The sequence below is a fragment of the Stegastes partitus genome, unplaced genomic scaffold (assembly GCF_000690725.1).
Source record: "Stegastes partitus isolate 25-593 unplaced genomic scaffold, Stegastes_partitus-1.0.2 Scaffold1259, whole genome shotgun sequence".
Classification (NCBI taxonomy): domain Eukaryota; kingdom Metazoa; phylum Chordata; class Actinopteri; family Pomacentridae; genus Stegastes; species Stegastes partitus.
In genome coordinates this window covers 53,332-74,508 of record NW_007578990.1, presented here as the reverse complement: position 1 = coordinate 74,508, position 21,177 = coordinate 53,332, and the positions used below count along the sequence as shown (strand labels likewise).

At 44.0% G+C, this 21,177-nt stretch overlaps 1 protein-coding gene across 8 annotated transcripts in view; it reads right to left on the bottom strand.

The window, feature by feature from the left end:
* Window positions 1-14,793, bottom strand: part of mef2d (myocyte enhancer factor 2d) — a 73,613-nt gene extending 58,820 nt beyond the window's left edge. For all 8 annotated transcript variants that reach the window (XM_008297922.1, XM_008297926.1, XM_008297924.1 and 5 more), the window contains exons 1-2: window positions 14,515-14,793; window positions 3,917-4,312 (exon numbers count right to left, since the gene is read on the bottom strand). In XM_008297922.1, the coding sequence (XP_008296144.1) occupies window positions 3,917-3,970 (54 nt within the window). In that variant the 5' untranslated portion in view covers window positions 3,971-4,312; window positions 14,515-14,793. The remainder of the gene's footprint in view (window positions 1-3,916; window positions 4,313-14,514) is intronic.
* Window positions 14,794-21,177: the final 6,384 nt, after the last annotated feature.

Here is a 21,177-nt window from a genome sequence, read left to right as displayed (position 1 = left end):
CCTCTGGACGTAAAAAAAAAAACTGAAGGAGATAAGTTAACCACAACTTCAAACGTGCATTTCAATAGGAAGCGTCCGACCGCAGAGCTTTAGATTCTGCTGTGTGCATCGCTCACGGCGGGCGTAGTATTCCTAGTAGAAAACTGATTTTACAATCTCAAGTTCAAATCAGTTCGCGCTCAGATTCTGGGTCAGTTCTGAATGAATTTAACGACTACAAAGTTCCAAAGTGGGAGCATTTGTAGTTTTTGAAAGTTAAAGATCACATTGATATTCCCCATAGACGACACTGTGTGACTCAGAGTTGGATTACTTCTAACGGGTTATGTTGGCATAAAACTCTTCTGAATGATTCATCCGTACAAATAAAAAAAAAAAATCAAGTCTGTGGATGTAAAAATGGAGGAAGTTAACTAACATTTTGTGAAGAAGAAAAAAAAAAAGAGTAACGAAATCTCGAGTTTAAATCAGTTTAAATTCGGGATCAATCTGAATTCAATTCAGCAGCAGCAGCGGCATGTTCGGCTCCTTGCTGCAATGACTAAGCATTTCGAGTTTGCTACATTTGCATCAGTGATTGGCTTAGCGATGGCAGCTGAGGCTCATAGGTATCTTAGTATTCAAAGCGACCCACCAGAGGACTGCTTCTGTGAAGTCGGCTTGTTTTTCCATCAGCTTGGTGCTTCTAAACACTACAGTACCCATAATAAAGACTTCTCTCGTGGTTAGAAATAACACCCTGTACCACAGTTTGAAAACTAAGTATTTCAATATAAATGCATAATAAAGTTTCTGCAGTACAAAGTGTAATCTTGAACTTCAGGTCAATGTTAGCGGAGGCAGAACCGAATTTGAAGCAGCGTGACTTGGATGTTTTGCACTGAAAAGCTTGACCAGTCTGCTGAACGTTTTCTCATTTCTCTTCTCAGGTAACGATCACCGTGATGTATTCCTCGCGGTGCGCTAAATGTTCTACAGCTGTTGCTTGGCATAAATGTGAAATATTATAAATATTCAAGATTCTTTGATTTCTGGGAAGGAAATCTGTGTTCCGCTCACATCCTGCTGCTAAAATGGGTCACGGTGTTAATGACAAGTCAACTCTTTCAGTGTTATCTTTGATGTGACAAACGTTATCCAAAAATAATCATTCCAAAAAAAAAAAAAAAAGAGTCCATCAGAGCATTGCACCATTACCCGTCCTTTTCTCTGTTCTTTCTCGTGTGTCTTTGTCTCGGTGAGAAATGTGGTATTTGAGATGCTGTCATGTTTCCAGCCGGGGCCCACACTCTGAACGCTGTTTATTTTGCAGAGCTTATGGCAGCATCTCTGAATCAACATGTAGGAGGGTGACGGGGCTGCATGTACTCCAAAATTCATTTGATTTCCTTTCAGAGGCTGCACTGTTCATTAGCTGAAGCAACACAGAGCAAGCGTGTAAAAAAAACAAAAAACACTTATTTCTTTAGCGGCTTAATACTCTGTTCCACTTCAAATGCTGAATGTTACTGATAGAACAACTGAATCCGGTTTTACTGGGTGAGAACATCTGATAAAGTACGATTTAAATGCAGCGTTGGTTCAACACCGGCATCAAAATGTCATCATGTCAGCAGCGGTTTGCCAAAGTGATTAAGAAACCATTTTCTGCCGGTTAATCACCCGATCACGGTCAATGAGTAATCTTTGATTCTGACATCGTGACCGTGTATTACCACGCGGTGCATCACCTTATTGACAAACTGTTGGACACCTGATACGAACGCAGGCTCCATTAACCAGAGCCTGCCCAACCAGAAATAGCTACAGCCCCCCCCCCCTTCCTCCTTTTATGTCCAATTGTGTACTGATGAATAACAAGCCATCATACTCCGCTGACCCCCTGCAGGCACCGCTTCCTCTCCTTTATAGAAATGCAACCTGCTAAGATTGATGAGGAGAAAACTGAGGATGATTTTCCAAACCCTACGGCCACTTCGCTCTCGCGCTGCTCAGGTCTTATTCAGCCGAGCACCTTGTTTTTTCTCCCTCTGCCTCCCTCTGTCTTGTTTTTCTTCTCGCTCTGCTTTTGAAGGTGGGCACGTCAAATCCATTACTCAATCTGCTCAATGGAGCGAAGCCCATTTACCAGTTGACTCATTTTAGATGGATCATTTACCCTTTCATCCTCTCTGACAATGCCACTGATGTAACCAGAGGGACTGAGGCTGTTTTTGGGGGGGAATATCATACTTTCTTGCTCTTTTTTTTTTTTTTATTCTTGGAGGGGGGGGGGGGTGTCTGAGAAACCCCATGACGGCTCGGGAGAGTCACATGAGCCTCATAAAACACAATGATGTTATATTGTTCTGTTGTGGCCCTGCTAAGAGAACAGCTTCTATGCCGTTCATGCAACACGTGAAAACAGACTGGATCCCTGTGGGAATTCCTTATCGCATGAGTTAAAACTTTTCTGTCACCACAATAGAGTTGAGGAGCAGGATGGAGGAATATTGAGTTATACAGAGAAGATCAAGCCAGTTAAACATTACATTACCTGACTACTTGTGTGTAACTTAATGCTCGAGAACAGATTGTGATGAAATGTAGAGTTTTAGCTCAGAAATTACAGACCGACTGTTGTGAAAATAATGCTTGTCACCTTGTCAACATCTCCATATGGTGTTTTTTTATATGCTGGAAGTCATATCATGGACAAAACAAAGCAGCCAACGCCATGGCTGGACGTTTCCACCTTGAAACTGCAGTCTAGCAGAGACAGTCTCAAAAGCACAGATTCAGACTTCAGGTGTCACAGATCTAAGTAACAAATCCTGTCAGGTGGGGCTAATCGTTAGTCTGCTTCAGAATCAGTTTCGAAGTCTAACATGCATGCCTGATTTAGTCCAATGTTACAACTTGCCAGTGCGTAAAGTAGTTTAACAGCGTTCGAGCAGAGTCGCAGGTGAGCTCGTGAGCTTGAGCGGCCATGAGTGGCGAGGGGTGAGCGCAGAGAGAGGCGGGCACTACGCAGACCAGCACAGTCTAGAGCAGGGGTGCCCAATCCTGGTCCTCGAGAGCCCCTATCCGGCATGTTTTAGACGTTTCCCTCTTCCAACACACCTGATTCACATGATCAGGATCGCTATCAGGCTTCTGCAGAGCTTGATGATGAGATGATCATTTGAATCCGGTGTATTGGAAGAGGGAAACATCTAAAACATGCTGGATAGGGGCTCTCGAGGACCAGGATTGGGCACCCCTGCTCTAGAGGAAGCAAGTGTTTACACCTACATCTAATTGATTTTAGGGCAGCTGTTATTTTTATGCAAAAAAGAAATTCTAAATATTTGACTTTCATACATAGAGATGAGTTTGTAGGAGTTAAATCAACAACTGGAGAGGGACTTTAAACACACTTTTCTGTGTTTGTATATCTTGTCTTTGGCTGTGTCGCCATGGAGCCTTAGCATGTAGCAGTTTAGCTACGCCATAGTTCATGTGTGCTTTCACATGTGAGAAGATTCAGTACGGAGATTGGCTGCTTTGGCTTCTTGTGTTGGAAGTGAGAGCTAAGATGATGAAGACAAGAGACAAGGCGAACACTCTAGCCCAGGGGTGGGCAATCCTGGTCCTCAAGGGCCACAATCCTGCATGTTTCAGATGTTTCCCTCTTCCAACACACCTGATTCAAATGATCAGGATCGTTATCAGGCTTCTGCAGAGCTTGATGATGAGGACCCCTGCTCTAGTCAGATCACATACATCAGTCTAGTACTGAATAAACAGAATAAATCCCACTTTACTTACCATAAAATAGAATCTATGCAATAGGTACAGTATGTACCACCATTAAACTCCTGTTTATGCAGCTGTGAAATGAAGTGGTTTCAGTCTGAAGTAACACATTCAGATACTGTTGCTCACTGACGCTAACCTGTCTGTTACGTTCATCAGTGATCCTCTGAATCTGGATCTTTTTCCTCCCCATGGTTCTGGTGTTGCAGTGGGAGGAGCAGGGGAGAGTGGCAAGGTCCGGGGTCACGGATCACTGTTGTTGTGTTTCTTCCTCTTTAAATGCTTAGTCACTCTCAGGCTGCCCTCTCTGTGCACGCTGATTCTGCTCGAAGCGCCCGGATAGGGAGGCCTTCACCGCGATGACTGAAAAAAATAAAAATAAAAACAAAAAAAAGAGGGAGAAGGAGGAGAGGAATAATGGGGTTCTGTGTGCAGCACCCTCTTCAGATCATGGTCCTGTTTCTGAGGGCAGGTCATCCACACTCAGGCTGAACTAGGATCTTCTGCCCTCCCCTTCACCTCAGCTGGGCAGCTCCTGGAAAACAACACAGAGGCATTCATCAGACTGAGAGAGAATGAGCGAGAGACTCTGAAAAGGGCAGAGACGGGCTTTGTTTGTATACTGTGACCCAATTTAGCTACTACAAACTCTGCCTTTGCCTTGACCCAACATACACAAGAGGGGGAAAAAAAAAAAAAAATGATGCAGCAATGCATTTGAGGCGCCATCAAATCAGAAGCACATTTGGCTGAAACGAAGAGGAGGAGGAGGAGGGGGGTAGGGGAGTGTTTGTGGTGCTACATGCAGAGCAAGAGGCCCTCAGGGGCCCGCAAGGAGGGAGGCTGTGCTGTGTCAGCTTCATTAGAGGCATCACCGCCACATCACTGATCTGCTGGTCGCCCACGGCAACCGGCTGCCCGGCCTGGGCCGCCTGACACGCCGAATGTGATTCCCCCGATCGGAGGCACAACAGAGAGGAGCCACCGAGTCTGTGGACTGGATTCCACATATTTTCCTTTTTTTTTTAAATCACTCCATTGTTTTGTAATAATTTTTTTGCAGGAAACTGTGTCTGCGTTTAACACGATCTGCATCAACAATTCATCCTCCTTTCAACTACGTATATAATTTTCTATTCTTTTTCGTATTTAGATTTTCTACACGGTCAGGACCAGACACCTGATCTGTCCACAGAGCAGGATGAGTGGGCACATTTCCAGGCTGGCCACTGTTTTCTGTCCAGTAATATCATTATGCCTTATTACCTAAACTGAACGCTGACCTAATTCCACGCAACACAGAGAAAGATGAAGAGTGTAAAAATGTGTGTCTAATTCAGCCATCCATCTAACTAACCATGAAATAAGGGTGGCCCGCGATACGCCGCGCTGCCTAATAAAAAAAACAGAGGATTTTAAATTCAAAATTTCAAAAGGGCAAGACGGGGGGAGAGAGAGAGAGAGAGAGAGGAAGCCCAGAGTGTTTCTGCAAATTCATGCAAACTCATGAATGAATGAGACGGCAGCAGCCCAGGAATGGCAACAGAGGCAAGGACCGTTTTAGGCCCTGTTACTACTATTTGTGGTTCAGCTTTAAAAATAGCACTCTATATATACATACAGACTGTGTACACACAGCTCAGCGTGTTCACACACACACACACACACACACACACACACACACACTCACAGACAGTAGTAGCCAAGTGGCAGCATTACAGAGCTGCAGCATCTGGAAACCTGTGAGCACAGACAGGACACCAGCTCCTCAGCATTGTTTGCATTCCCTCTACCTGGGAGAGCCGCAGCAGAAGAACACCCTCTATTTACATCCATTCTTATGAAACAAAGAACGCGAAATAGTCTGTCATGAGACTGACATTCCTTTTGTGCTGCTGTAGGCGCTGCGCTGCATGCTCGTTTAGAGAGGATGCAATTGGCTTAGCTTTGGCAATGAGTTGCTTATGAATTATGCACTGATGGGAGAGAGTGGAGGGGGGTTGAAGAAAGAGGGTGTTATGAGTGTCATAATTGCTTTGTAAAAAGGCTTGATGGAGAACTGGAGGCTGCCTCAGTCTGGTTATTTTGCATGGAACATCTACTGTGAGCTGCAGGAACTAAATGTACTGCACTGGCAACATCTTTCACACGCTTGGTTCCAGCCACGTCGTCGCAAAAACGTTCTAGAAGTCCATCTTTAACTCCTCTGTTGCTGTTCATAATTATCTAAGAGCCCAGTAAAATAAAATGCACCCAACCTGGATCACCTCATTAGTGTGTCTCCAGAAAGTGCAGGTATACCTAATATGTTGAACATTCATTCTTTTCATTCAGCTTCAAATGAGGGAGAGAGTAAAGAGGTGACGGCTACGTATTTTAAATAATAACGACGAGGTGTGTGTTCAGACTCTCTACCAGCCTTTGTTAGCCACAGAGCGAGTGGGGGACTCGCTCCAGTTGCGGTGAAGTTCAAAGGCAGCGAACTGAGGGATTTGTCTTTAGGCTGTGGGCTGATCACACATGAAAAGGCTGCTTTATCTGCCTGGGGTGGTCAAGTCTCGACCTTTTACCCTTCATGCTGCTGCAGCTCGCTTCCCATGTCTGATGTCAGGCAGATTCTCTGCTCTCACATGGGAAGCGGAGGGCCTGGAGTGTGTCTGCTGCCTCGCTGAGCAGGCGAGAGTGATAGAGAGGATCTGGACAATGAAAAGATAAACGCTGATAATTAGGAATCTTCAATGGACCCAGATTAGCACCCTGGGGAACGCCTAAATATGTGAGACACTTTATGTTTCGAGAGACCACTGAGAAGTACTTCTTGTATCTTATATAACCGTTAGAGATAAGAAATCGGAGTAAAGGGATGCAAACATTTTGAAGAAAATGCACAAATGATTAAAATACAGCTGCAAGATACTCTCCTTTTCATCGCACACTGGTATCAAAATGGTATTAAAAAAACTAATAATATATAAATCTATATCATTGCAGTCCTTGTGTTACATTAATTAGGTGTCTTTTAGGGATGTACAGCATTTGTTGTATCATCTAACAACAGACTTATCATCTGGGTTAAATCTAACAAGAACTAGAAATATCAGAGAAGCACAAAGTGGCCATATATTAAGCAGACATATTCCTTTAGAAAGAAAACAACTTAACGCAGAGGAATAACAGCATAAAGCCAGCTAAAAGAGAGTCTGAGCATCAAAGTAAAGTATCTGAAGTGAGCATCAGAAATGGCACAAAAAAGAAAAAATACTGTTACTGTACAGATGTGTCCAGCGAGCTTAGAGAGGGCACATCAGGTCACAGACTTGAGGCAGACTGCAGCAAAGATTAGTCCATAAAAGAACAGTTCGAAAACGTTGCATCGCATCAATTTCCCTGACATCTGTTGCTGTGGCCGTTAAGCATTTCAAAGCTTCGGTCTTCTTTTCCAACGATGTGGGTGGAAAGCCACAAGCTGTGAAGGCAATATTATGATTCTAACATTTATTTATGAGGAGAAAGTTGACAGGGATGTTGTTTTTTCTGCACTAACATGCTTCACAGTTATGCAGCTGGAAGCTTCCCAGTGCAACCACAGACAGTCCTCTACAGCTGGACAACAAGAAGCTTCCTACGGGCAATCAGGGGTTAAGTGACTTGCTAAAGGGCACGTCATCCAGATTTTCCTAGCCAGTCGAGGTTTGTGAACTAGTGACCTTCCTCCTGACAACCTGCCTGGGTGGCTGTCCCTCAGGCCAACGGTGCCCTCGATATTACTGATACATCGCCACCAATGTTTCCGCTACAGGCTGCATGTGTCAGAACCTGCAGGGAAAGAGCACGGGGCTGTGACTGAGTCATGACACGCACAAAAAAAATATACCGCTTACAGTACATGCCATGAAATAAAGCAGGAGAGCAGGGTGTTTGGGTTAGACGAGATCTGCACCGATCAATGTGGGATTCTGCTGGCTTTCACAAGGGAAGATGTGATGTAATCCGAATGACGGTGAGGCTGTGACTGACCAATACAGTGCAATATTTGGGTGAGTAATGAGTCAATATTAGTGCCAAACTAAATCTGAAATAGACTAAAATTTAAACTGAAAAGTGCATTGTCTCTTTTCAGTTTTTTTTGTGTGTGTGTGTCTATGGCACTGGTTTTCTAAGTCTGACACCGTGGGGCCCTTCAAACAACCCTCATCTTAAGCAACGACTTTTTACAACATATAAATATATTACACATTCAGCCAAATTGGCACCATTAAAAGCACTCCGGATTCACTCGAAGCATCACTGCATTACTTTGATACTGAAGTAAACATGATGATTCTCAGGAAAAGTTTTGAAGTTATGAGCTTCTTTTTTTTTCTACGATTTCCAAGTTGATTTCTGGATGTTTATTTTTGATGGACAAAAAAAATAAAATATGCCCGTCATTATGTTACGCGTTATCAGAAATCCCACATGATGAGCCTCTAACAGAGAACGCTGAAGCCACAGTATATTGGTCAGGCCCGAGTGGTGTTATCTGTTTGTGTGCTCGTGCATGTGTGTGTGTGTGCATCTTCCTGCATGTCCATCCTTTACTGCCCCTGGTGTGTTAAGTGGCGGTGGAGCAGCCTGGAGCACAGAGATAACAGTCACCGGTAGGGGGCTGGTGGTCGAGAGGAGGGAGGGTGGTGGTAAAGATGGGTTCTGGGCTGCTGGAGACGCTCCAGAGGACTACTGAGAAATCCATCACTTTTCCCACTCAGCACCAACATCTGCCAAAGCTGACCGCGACCGGCTCCACTGCAGACACATGCTGCACGCTGTCCACACGAGCCCAAACTGTGATTACACCAACCTAGACTGAGCTGGTTCTCCACAGCTTAATAGATGCAAAAGCTGCCGTTGTCGTGGGAAACATAATCTACACATATGCATGTGCTTATTCCAGTTGTGATGAGGCAAGTGGATTTTAATACCCAGCAGGGGTGTAAAGATGAACAGGTATGTGCGATTCAGAGATAAGGCTACTGCAATATAAAAACAACAGATCTCGACCAAATTCAATACAAAGAGGTCAGACATCACTGAGCACAAGCAACAGAGCCAGAACTGACAACTTCCCAAGCACGGTGTCCCTGAACTCATTTGCTAAAAGGAAATTACTGAGGCGATAAAGTCTCTTATTTGCAAGAAAATGCACCCATTAAAGTTGCTGAAAATGACTCATTCAGACACATGACACTGACCCTGAGCAGAGGTACACAATCCACAGCCAGCTGCATTTAGGTGAAGAATGAATCCTCCAAAAACTTGCCCAGTGAATCACATTGTTTACCGATGCTGTGGTTGTTAGCACTTTGGAGGAGACGTGGCTATTGGCTAGCACCACAAAGTGAGGAGGTATTGTTTTCAAGTTACTGCCAATAAAGGTTCGCACATTTAAACATATGTACAGTAGCAAACCATATAAAGGCAAAAAAAAAAAAGTTTAAATTAAATTTGGAATGCAACCAAATCGTACAGCTTTTATTTTAGATCACATTTCATTAGTTTAAATTGTAGATAAAATAGCAAGAATGAATGGTTTCTGACAGCTGCTTGCTCCATTACTGGACATTTTAGTTTTGTATCGTCTTGAAGGCAAAAACTGTTCGTATAGCTTCAACAGGGTGAATCAAAATACTGTCAACAGCTTAAATTACAGGAGTCCAAACAAACTTTTTTGCCATAGAATATCACAGCAACATCATTTAGCACTAAACACACACAATCTAAATCAAGAGTGGCACAGATTGTGTGTCATAATATAAATACAAACAAATCAACTTGTTTTGTTTGTTGAAATATACGAAATATATTGACAGGCCTCTGCTGGCAAACTATCACAGAAGTCGTCTCAAGATCTGCTGAAGGCTTCAGGTCTTCAGGTTTCAAGAAGGCAGCCTGGATGCAGCTGCTGGAGTCATGACCTCTGCAGCAGGCTGTGAAAATGACTGATCTGCGCCTCAGCCGGAGGACGGGCGGATCAATATTTTACCAATATTCATTCATCATTCAGCGCTCACTCAAACCGGTCCGACGTGATGGACGAAACACAACATGACAAATGATGTCATCAGACGCTGCGTGCGACTGGGAATCCCATAAAAATCTAATCAGCAGGTGTCTTGAGCTTGTGCCGTACCTGAAGCTTTGGTTTAGCGAAAGACAGAAAAAGCTGAAGCGTTCCAGAAAAATGATCAACATAACACCGAGCTGAACGCCTTGCTTCAATAATAGGCACCAGTTACGGCAGCTGAAATCCCAACTTAATCTTCTGAACCAGACTGAGCTGAAACAATTGAGAGCAACGAACAACAGAAAATCAATTTAACCACTTTCAATAAACTGTTTCACTCATTTTCGATGCAAAAGCTGACGACATTCACTGGGTCCAGCTTGGATTTTGGGCTGTTAGAGACCAAACAAGCTTGTTTTCAGTGTTGTCTTCCTTCTGAACACCCACCACAAACCAGCATCTAAGCTCCCTCTGCTTTGATTTTGACCGTCCTTTTTCCCCCGTTCCTTGCACGTCCCAACTTTATGAATGTGCTTTAATGAATTGCTGGAACACTGGCGCAGCTGATATCTGCACATAGGGTCCCTGTCATCATGAAGGCATTAATGCCAAGGTTCATATGCAGCGTGCCAGCTCCGAGATACATTACAATCATGAATCAGGTTCTGTACGGAAGAGGGAAATAAAGTCCACAATATATTTGCTCCTCGTTGGGACGCAGACAGAACCACTGACGGGTTTCGGGGTTGAGGGAAAAGGTTGGCGTGTAACTGGGCCGCTGAAAATCCCTCATCTGACCCGGCGCGGCTCGGTTTGCGGCCCAACCTTGAGGGTGTTCTGCCAGCACCAGCTGTGTGATATTTACAGCCTGTTGCCTCATGTTCCCGGGCAACCATTGGACACAGCTCTCGTCACACTCAGGCTTCAGGTCACCCAGCATGCATCTTTGCAATATCAACAAAACCCTATGGCTGATTTTTGTGGTGGAAGCATCAGCAGGTGGAGTGAAGGGAGGGCATTGTGACAAATACTGGAGGAGGGGAGGGAGATGGAGGAGGGAGCTGCTGGCCTTATATCTGAAGCCTGGCTTATGATTGTGATTGTGCCTGTGCTTCTATGCTGCCAACCCTGGCAGTGGAATATGATCTCCCCTTCCCCCTTCTCCTCTTAACCAATCATGGGTGAGACTTTGGAGAGGTGGGGGAGAGAGAGGAGGGCTGATGCAGTGCAAGGGCAGCACTTCTGAGCTGGTGGTGCTGGTGGTGGTGGTGGTGGTGGTATGGGGGGGGGGGGGGGGGGGGTTATGGGATGAGATGGGATGGGAGGGGCGGTAAAAAGATCTGTGCCTCTTGGCTCGTGAATCACGCCCGCACTGCCGGGCCGCTATCAATACCGCAGTCTGCCCGAGCACACACACACACACACACACACACACTCCCAAACACGTACACAAAAACAAACAAGTGCACGCACGCACACACAGGCAAAGAAAAACACACACCCACGCACTTAACACGGGGCGCCCTAACTGTCACTGATCCACTGTTTGTGCTCATAGCCTCTGGCATGAATACAGCGAAAATACCCTGATAATACCCTCCGTACACCCATGCATGTACATGTGTGTGTACACACGCAGACACACAAAGACGTCTTTTGTCCAGAAGCTTAGAAAGCATATGAAGAGCAGAGGACTTGTTGGAAGGCCGCACAATACTTCTAGTGTGGCTTGTTGTTGACTCTGAGGCTTGTTGCTGTCACTGCATCGGCAGCGTGGACTATGTGGTTTGACCTGTCAGGTTACATCACAGCCAAAAGTAAACGAACTTTACGCGCTCAGGGACACACCTATCTGTGAAAGGTGCGAGGTGTGCACTGATTGGAGGAACCCGTGGAACAATGGGAGGGAAGATTTAACAGTTAAGAGAGGATTTTCTTGTTCACTAGCTTGTAGGAGGCAACTTGTGCTGGCTGGAAGGAAAAAAAATAAAAAATTCCACCGTCACAGTGATGTTATGAAAAATTAATTTGGAAAAATGCACCAGATGAGGAATGCTCATCACAAGCTCGTGTTGTTTTATTTGTTCCACGCAGCCGGCAGAGTAATAGTAGCAATGACAAGTTTGCAAAGCCCACGGGGAAGTCTTGAGATTCCAGTCTGACCACCAGTCAAAGACCTAAAGATTAAATGCAACAGTAAATATAAGTGATACGGAGCAAAGCAGCCTGTGCTCTGACTGCAGAAGCTGAAACAAGGCTGGTATTTTTGCTTTAGAAATGACTTTATGAAGCAGAAAACGACGTGTTGGTATCAGGTAGATTTTATATAAAAAGCTAAAAGTGGCTGTATGTGTTGACAGACCTGCAAGAGGTTCTGCTTTTCCTGCCTCAATGTACAGCTGGTAACTATTCTCCATAACGATCAAACTATTGATTATTTTCTAGCGTAATAAATTGAAAAAAATGCTTTTCTAAGAGCCAAGTCTCAACAAAACTCGCCGTCCATTTGCCAATCGACTAATCTGGTTGTAAAATGATGTTTATCGACAGAAAGGCACTCATCCTACATTCTAATGTGAGGGTTTTGATCGTTTTCTCCTCTTACAACATAGCTGTATATTGAAAATCTTTGGCTTTCAGACTGGTGGGGATGCCCCCTCAGACTCTGAGAACTGCTCATGAGTTTTGACATTTTACAGACTAAACAACTAGACGACAAATTGGTAATGATGACGACTAACTAATCCATTAACAACGACATTAAACCAGCTCTAAGTTCAAGTGATTCCTGATTTTTAAAATGAAAGTTATTCCAACAGTGACAACCTTACTGTTTATTCAAACTTCTCGGGGCGGTGTTTGCCTTGCAGATGAGTTCATTTATCATGCCCATTCTGTTTTTCATTATGGCAAACAGTGCAGCGCGTTGGAATGTAGGACAGTTTACAGGTTTCTCTTCTCACAGCTCTTCCCCATCATCTTTGTTCTGCCGCGGCGCATCAACAATACGTCCGTGACAGAGAAAAATTTGCTCGAAACAAAGCAGCGAATGACATCAGCGCGGCTTCTGGACGTCAGAGAGTTTGCCTCCACCAGTCGAACACGTTCTCATCAATGGGGCCTCGCAGGAGAGGCAGACGGGCGAGATCAAGACAGACGGCTGACACGTAAATATAGCCTTTTATCACAAGTGCTATCAGGTTTATTTTATGAATGCAGGTGAGTGGGAGGAGGAGGGAATGCTGCAGTTTTAGGCAACATAATACCTGCCTATTTATAGCGTCAACCGCAAACATTTTGAGAGATTTATCCGTCATTAACCATGAAATGTGGGCACCACAAGTATGCACAAGGCACTCAGTAATAATAAACACTCATTAGAATCTGGCACACACGCAGGATGCCGTTTTGCGTAGTGAACTGCAATCCTTTCAACAGATTAACCTTCCCTGAAGATCTTTTTTCTTTTCTTTTTTTTTTAGAGATACAGAATAAACTAAGTCCTGATTGTTCATATGTGCGGTCATTAGAAAGCACGAGTTCCCTCAGCTCAGCTCAGAGAGGCATCTTTCAATCTGGCCACAGGAGATCGAGCCAGGGCAGCTTTGTTGTCAAGATACCTTTCAAAACAAGTGTGGAGCAGCTGCTTGGAGACTCGCGAGCCTGTCCGGTCTTCTTCTGAGCGGTTTGAAACGAAGCCCGCAACAAGGAAGGACGATTCAACTTGTAGGGAAAAAAAAGAGCTTCTAACTATAAAACAGATTTTCTGTGATCATGTCAAAGTGAAATGCTGTTAGCCACAAGTACTGGAGGATTCATGTAATAATCAGACACTTTTTTACTTTTACATGAGACGCAGAGGCAAACAAACCAATTTTATGTATAAGAATGAAGATAAGGTCGCTATCTCCAGAGTAGAACCTCCAGGCTACTGAACAAGGATAAACGACTTCCTGCTATGTACCCGATGTTTGAGTGGTGTGGCTTTGAAAATCCAAGATATAGTAATAAGAGCAATCGACAAGGTCAAAGAAACCCTATGAAAAAAAAAAAAAACAACTATATAACTTCAAAGAATTCAATGTGTGATAGCTGAAGAACACGGTTGTAACAGGTGTCAAGGGCAAGAGCGTTGCGACACTGCGCATTAACGGTCATGTACGCCTCCGATTCAAGAATGAACAAGAACAGGTGTGATGTTATGAGCTGCATGACAACACAAGCCATCAACCGTAAATCACCACAACAGCCCCCCAGCCACTCTCGATCCTCCCCTCGGCAGATCCGGGAGACGGGGAAGGTGTCAGCTCGGCGGCTGACGATGGACAGCAGGCCACACAGCAAGTCACCTCGCACTCCTCGCTATCTACCTCGCGTAAAGTCCTCCGAGGCGCCAGCAGTGCGCCCCACGCCGATGGCTTCCCGGACTGATTAGAGACCTCAGAGTGAAATATTTCTCAGATTCAGAGTCCGAGCTCAAACCGAGCATGAGAAAGTTGGAAAAATGCTAGTTCTAGCCAGAGGAGAGGTAATGTGAACGCGGACAAGCAGCCATCAATTATGACATTTTCTCTTGAAGTAATTATGGTTTTAAGCGACGCAGCGTTCATGTCAGTTCAAACCAATTACATCGGTGGAAGCACTCAGACACACACACAAACACACTCAGAGCTGCACCGTCTCAGTTTTCTTACCGTCAAAGTTCAAAGGTGGCAAAAGGCGTTTTTTTGGAAGTGCTAAAGGGAGGGAAAAAAAAAAAAAACCCTGTCTGGATTCTGGATTGAGGCCAGTTATTTAAAAAAGCAGAAGTCCAAGCGCGAGATAGTCCAAGTCGGAGATGACGGAGGGATACAGTCCTGAAGAGAAACAGGGTCCAACAAACTCGGAGCAGCACATGTGCCACTCGACCACCGACTGCTGAAGTGACAACTGCTGGTGGAACGCTTCACTCTGGACGCCCCAAATTACCCTTCTCACTGGACACCCCCCACCACCCTCCAGGCCCCCCTCTCCTCTGCTGTTTCTTGTCACCCCCCCACCCCACCTCACAGTACACTCACCTCCTCCCTTCCTCACCCACAAACCCCTCCCAGGTCACCCTTTGCCCTAATATGCCTTCAGCAACTGCCACCAATTCATCAGTGTCTGTGTTGGCACATGAGCTGCTTGTTGGACAGCTCTTTAAAGGACTATTCCAGTGTTTGTTCACGTTTCAGTCCGTTCGCTTCGAGTCATGCGCGCTCACGGGCTGCTCGTGTTGATATTTTCCTTATTTCGTTACTTATTCAGTCTATCTGTGTGTATTAGTCTCAATATGTGACATTAAAATTACGCGTCTTGTCTGAGCAACAGTCTGAAGATCATATTTAAAATATATGAAACGAAAAGTAATCAATTATTAATTGTTCTACACACATTCTGTTTATTTATTAATCAACACAACCAGCTACACGTAATAGTTTCTGTTCATTTTCATACAGTAAAAAAATATTAGACTCTTTAATCTTTGTTGAGAAATGCATAATCAATCACTATTAGTTTTAGTCGAAGCCAAATCGTCATGTGGGAATACAACAGACATTTCCTATCAGTATAGACTTTAACTCTGTTACCATTACAATATTAATGTGTTACCGGAACAAATGCTAATGCTAAAATCCTTGGGTTATAAATCAAAAGGCAATTAAAGGCAGCAATTAAGCTGATTTAAGTAATTTATCAAGCAACAATATTAAACAGTCTCTGGTTTGAGTTTGTGAAACAGTGAATATCTATTGATTTTTTTTAGTTTTACATCCTAATCTGAATATCTTTGGGGTTTTGGACTAGTGGCTGGACAGAAACTTGCGGCGGCATGAGCGTGAGGGAGTCACTAGCTGCCTGGCTGAGTGTGTCAGATCCTCGTTGGACTCCAATCTGTCCCTCGTGCACATGTGTGCATGTACATCTTCCATTTGGATCATGAGCTGCTGGCAGCAGGATGGCAGCTGCCTACATACCTTTTGTTCCAGGGGACCCTTTAAGGCCCTACCCCCCCAAATCTATACACACACACATCCACACACACACACACACACACATGCACGCTCATACAGCACTACCACACACACATACACGCTCGCATGCTCAGCTGTCGGAGAGTTCAACACACCGGTAATGTCTCGTGCCGCTCAGCCAGAACCTTCAACATTCAATTTTAAAATGAGTCCTCTGCTGTCAGACTTCAATGGCTCCACCGACACATCTTCACCTCCCCGTCCGCTCCGATGAAGACCGCCGCTGACGGCTCTGATTTGACGCCACGTCCAAAGCTGTGGAAATCAAAAGTATCCCTCACAGATCCGAACTTGGTGAGATGCAGTTAAAAACCACCAAAAAAAAAAGAAGTACTGTAAAAGAAGAGATTCGCTCTCTGTGACCGTTTGTGACAGTGGCTCTGCTTCCCAAGAAATGAATCTCAGCCCGTGCCCTTTCCTGACCTTGAAATCTCTGAGGGGGCCCGGAGGGTGTGGGAAATGGGAGGCCAGGAGTCTGCTAAACAGTTGTGTCATTGAGTTTCCACACAACACAGTGGATGTATGTATGGGTGCAGGCACGTATGTGCCCAGAGCCCAACGGGTTAAGCAAGGGGCAAAAATTCCAAAGGCTAATTTCATCTCGAAGCAGCAACTTATATGGATAAATCTGTGAGGGGAGAGCAGGAAAAAAATGTTTTCTCTACATTTATCTGGAGCACAAAACCTGCCCATGGATGGGAAAAATATACACCACCACTAAACACAACAATCACAATGTCAAAGCACTGAGGACACAATTACTTCCATAACAAACTCGAGTGCTCAGATGGCCTTATCTCTCTGCCCCTTCTCCAGGTTTTTACCCCGCTTGCCATCCACATTTGTCATCAGTGAGCACGACTGCCTGGGGGCCCTCCATGTTGAACACACGGTGTTGGCCCGGAGCCTAAAATGGGGATCTATGAGCCTACCTCCGCTCTTCCTGACACAAATGCAAGCGTTGGCCAAGACTGTGTGGTGCTGGCTACATGTGGTGGGGATCCGGCACTGAGGAGAGAGGTGGGGGAGGCAGAAACACTGAGCAAAAGGATATCTATTCTCTCGTCTTTAACAGAGCAGTGAGAGGAAGCAGCTCCTTTGCCCAGAGGCAAGTGTATTTATGTTGAAAGGAAACACAAAAGCATATAAGCTACAGCTCTTGCAATGATAAACATCCATCCGTGTAGCTGCAAATCCTTGGGAGCAGTCGTAGAAAAGGCAAAAAAAAAAAAAAAAGATTTGTTTTAGCGTATTTGTTCGACGTGAAAGGTGCGCTACCTGAGTGATGTGCCACGACAAAGAAAAACTCGAGAGGTTTTGTGGAAGACAAGCTTATTTGGTACTTTGTCTTTGTACCAAATGACTAATAGGTTTGTGAATAAACATGATATGCTTTCAAGGGTTTGACAGTGAATACCCTGATTATGCAAATCTGCCTCCCTCCCGAGGATGGGGTAAATTAAAAAAATGACAAAGCTTTTTCTCTGGCGTGGCACGAGTATGAGCTTTTTCGCTCGTGTGTGACCTACATTATTGAGGAATTCTCCCCGTTTTTTTTTTTTTGTTTTTTTTGTCACCCGCTTGACAAATCTCGCAGTACAATAAAGCTCAAAGAGGAACATTTCCAAGAGAAAACACGCATCCATGCAACGAGGCTGTCTCATTACTCCACATTATCTGTGCCAGCATCGAGAGCAAAATCTTCGCTTTACTTGCGCTTCATGTCAAACCTGGTGATATCAAACCAGCAGGGTTAATTTCAGTTCTCCGTGAAAACAGATGTCCTGAAGCATCGTTAGTGGATCAAACCAATTTTCCAGACCGCTTTCACCCATTGACTTCCACTCATCTCTCATCGAAAAACAACATTATGATAAACACAGGGCTTCCTACACCGTCTTAAATAGGGTAGTGTATCCATACACTGTAAATCCACATTGTTCCTCTATTTCTTGATAAAGTTGTGTATACAGGGCTGCCACCACCACAAAATTGAAGCTGATTAACTGCATCGATTCATACAAACTGCATCGTACAAATAAATCCAATTGTCTTTATTTCCCCCCCTTTCATTTTCTGCCTCCGTTAGTTTCAGACGAGTGACATTAGCGCCTTTGACGGCCACTTTTTTTTTCCCAACAAATCAGCTGCTCCAAATTACTGAGCTCTCCTTTTTTTTTTCGTTTGGCTAAAAACCAAAACGGCTTTTAAACTAAATCCATAACAATAACGTCAAAAGGCGACTCATTGAAATGCAGTTGGTATAATATTAAAAGTCACGCGCCTCGAGATAAACATCATCATCGAACCAGAGCTGAAGAAATGTTTCTGTTAGCGAACGAAGGAGCACGAGACGATTCTGCATGTTGGCAACACAAAGCCAAATCCTTAACTTTAATAAATCCTGTGAGGAGATAATAAATGGTATTCAGTGCTTTTTATTTTTTAGAGGTGTGTGGTGAGAGCACGCTGCTGTAGTTCTCAAGCTTTGAGATTCCATTTGTTATCGTTTTCTTTTGAGCAGCTCAATTATGTGTTAACACAATATTTCTAACTCACTACTGCTTTCAAATAATGGGCTGTGTCAACGGAAAACCTTAAATTAGGTCAGTGTGGTTCTTACAAAGTGTTAAAATCCATCAACACAGAATCAGTTTAATAAAATTAGACGATTTCTTTGACTAAACACGAACATCACACACGCTTACACTGGAATTCCTCCGCCGTGTGCTTTATATCACAGTGCTGACCAGTGCTGTGCTGGTCTGCGTCTCATCTGGCCTTCTCTCCTAATCTGGAGAAATTTGGTATCTCCCAGTCCCTGAAGCTGTCACAGCTAAAGGTCAGAGGTCAAGAGCAGCAAGACGAGCCCCAACAGACGCAGCAACCTGTTCCCTTCAACTGTCTGCCTCGCTCAGCTGGCACCACAAAGGCTCCGAGCGCCGTCTCTGCAGCTCCGACGGCTTCCGCTTCCGTCACCGTACATTCACAGAACGGTTTCAGGGAAGAAGTTATTCACATCAAGGTGCATGTTAAAAAAAAAACACTACTTTCAGCTTTTCTACAATTTCTACTCTTAATGAATCAAGTTTGTTTTATGGTGAAATCTCTAAACTACAGTCGTGACTCGATCATCCGACCCTTAACAATCCTAAACCTTGCTATCAGACAGGTTTTTAGGAAAAACAAACAGAACCAATTTAAAACAGCCTTAACATACCGACAGCCTTGGATTCTGACTCCGACATGACATTTTATGTCACCAATCAGGATAACGGCGTATTATCTGACTGAACAATCCCACAGATTGGCTACGTTCAGACTGCAGGACTTCATGTCAATTCAGATTTTTTTGTGAAATCTGATTTTTTGCGAGTTCGTTCACATTTCCAGTTAAATGCGACTTGTATGTGATCTGCTGTGTGAACTTCATACGACCCAGAAGAGTCCCGCATGCGCAGAAGAGGACACGACGATGTCACACGCAGCGAGCGTGCTCAGTGTTTATGGAAGTAAACACGGATGGTGGAAACAGAACTGTGAGCGCTAACTAAACTAGCATCAGCAGCCAAGTACTTCCTGTGCGTTCGGCCACTTCCACCCCGTCGAAGCGCTCCTCCTGGGGTGGAAGTGTCCCCCTGACTGTGTGGATCATTCGGATATTCATCAATTAACTGGGCCTGAATATCCAGAAAGTGCTATTGGGACCAGCCCTACGAGTTATTATAACAACTATGAACAATAATTAACAACAAATGAGCCTTCCAGCATCAAGCCCTCCTTGTATCTCGACCTCCGTCTTGACAATCCGACAGCCTTGCTATCTGACATACAGTAAAAGAAGGTTTTATATTTAGTGTTGGATTATCAAGTCACGACTGTACCACCGATTTCATACAGAGAACCGATGTGTTCCGACTACATAATGCCTTCCTGTGTACCGTATACTTTTTCCAACGTGTTAAGTGTAGTAGTAAGCTTTTTCTGCCTCCCTGCCAAGCGATCCAAGCAAAACAGGAGCTTGCTGTGTTATCCTAATTAATGCTCTGTGCTTGTTGCTATATTATATTTTAATCTATCAAGTAAATTAAAACCATAAATCACTCAACACCTGTGACTCCCACGCCAGCGAGACCGACTGGAGAGTGGAGGCACGGCAGACGTTTAGCTTACGCCCAGAAAAATAAGAGCAGACGTCTGGAATTAAATGTTCGGAGATGCTAAATTACAAGAGCTGTCTAGATTGAGAGGTTTTGAGAAGGAAAATTGTCTCTTAAATGGTATTTCTTCCAGCAAGAGACCTTTATTACCTCTGTTCTCAAAGCTCCTCGACTCTAACCTCCTGTAATCTATATGATTGGTTGTTAATGATGTTGTTGATTTGGGAATTTGAGCTTATTAAACTTGTGCGCTCAGTGTAAATTGTTGTGGATAAGTGTATCAGCTGAGTGAACAGGGTATAAAAAGAAGAAGAAGCTGCGTATTTGTCTTCTTTAGACAGCTGACTTTTGTTTGAAGTGCCATTAGAAAAACAGCTCTGTAGCCAAAAGTGATTCTTTCTCCTCTAAATATAAACGGCCTCTGCAAGTTTGTTGTGGATAGATGGTACTAGATAAGAAAATTACTGTGCTCTGCTTGAAAATAAGACAAATTCCTGTTGCCATTTAATCCTGGAAGTGGACTGGTGAAGTGTTTGAGATGTTGCAAAGCTTTTTTTTTTTTATTTGTCACATGTAGAAACTGGTAATCAGCTAATACCGGCCTTGCCTGGAGCTGTGCGCTTTGTTTCCAGTGACGTGGGGAAGCAGTTGACCAATCAGAGCCTAGTGGGCGGGACTAAGAGTATATCAGGAAAACAAAAATGTTGATAATCGTGGAAGTTTCGTCAGCTGTATCGGAATTTTTGAAATAAACAGTGTGTCTACGACTGCTAACATAGTCCTCAGAAGTAGTTTGATGGTTCGCTTGCTACTGATTGGTTGTGGCAAAAAAATAAAACAAAATAAACCTCGTTCCCAACAACAATTCAAATAACATGAACAGAATAAAACAAAACAGCAGGTTAATCTGACTGTCGGCCAAGATGAAATCACAGCGTTTCCTTTTTTGGACTGTATTTATGACTGCTTGGATTTAAGACGACGTTTAACACTTTGGTTTACTTTGCTCAAGTTTTGCAGAAAACCGTATTGATAATCCTTAAAACAGGGACTCAGCTATATTTCACAGGCAAAGAGCAACTGTCATCCAAATTTTGCTTAATCTTCATTTTTCAAAAATGAAAACCAAAAGCAGATGCTC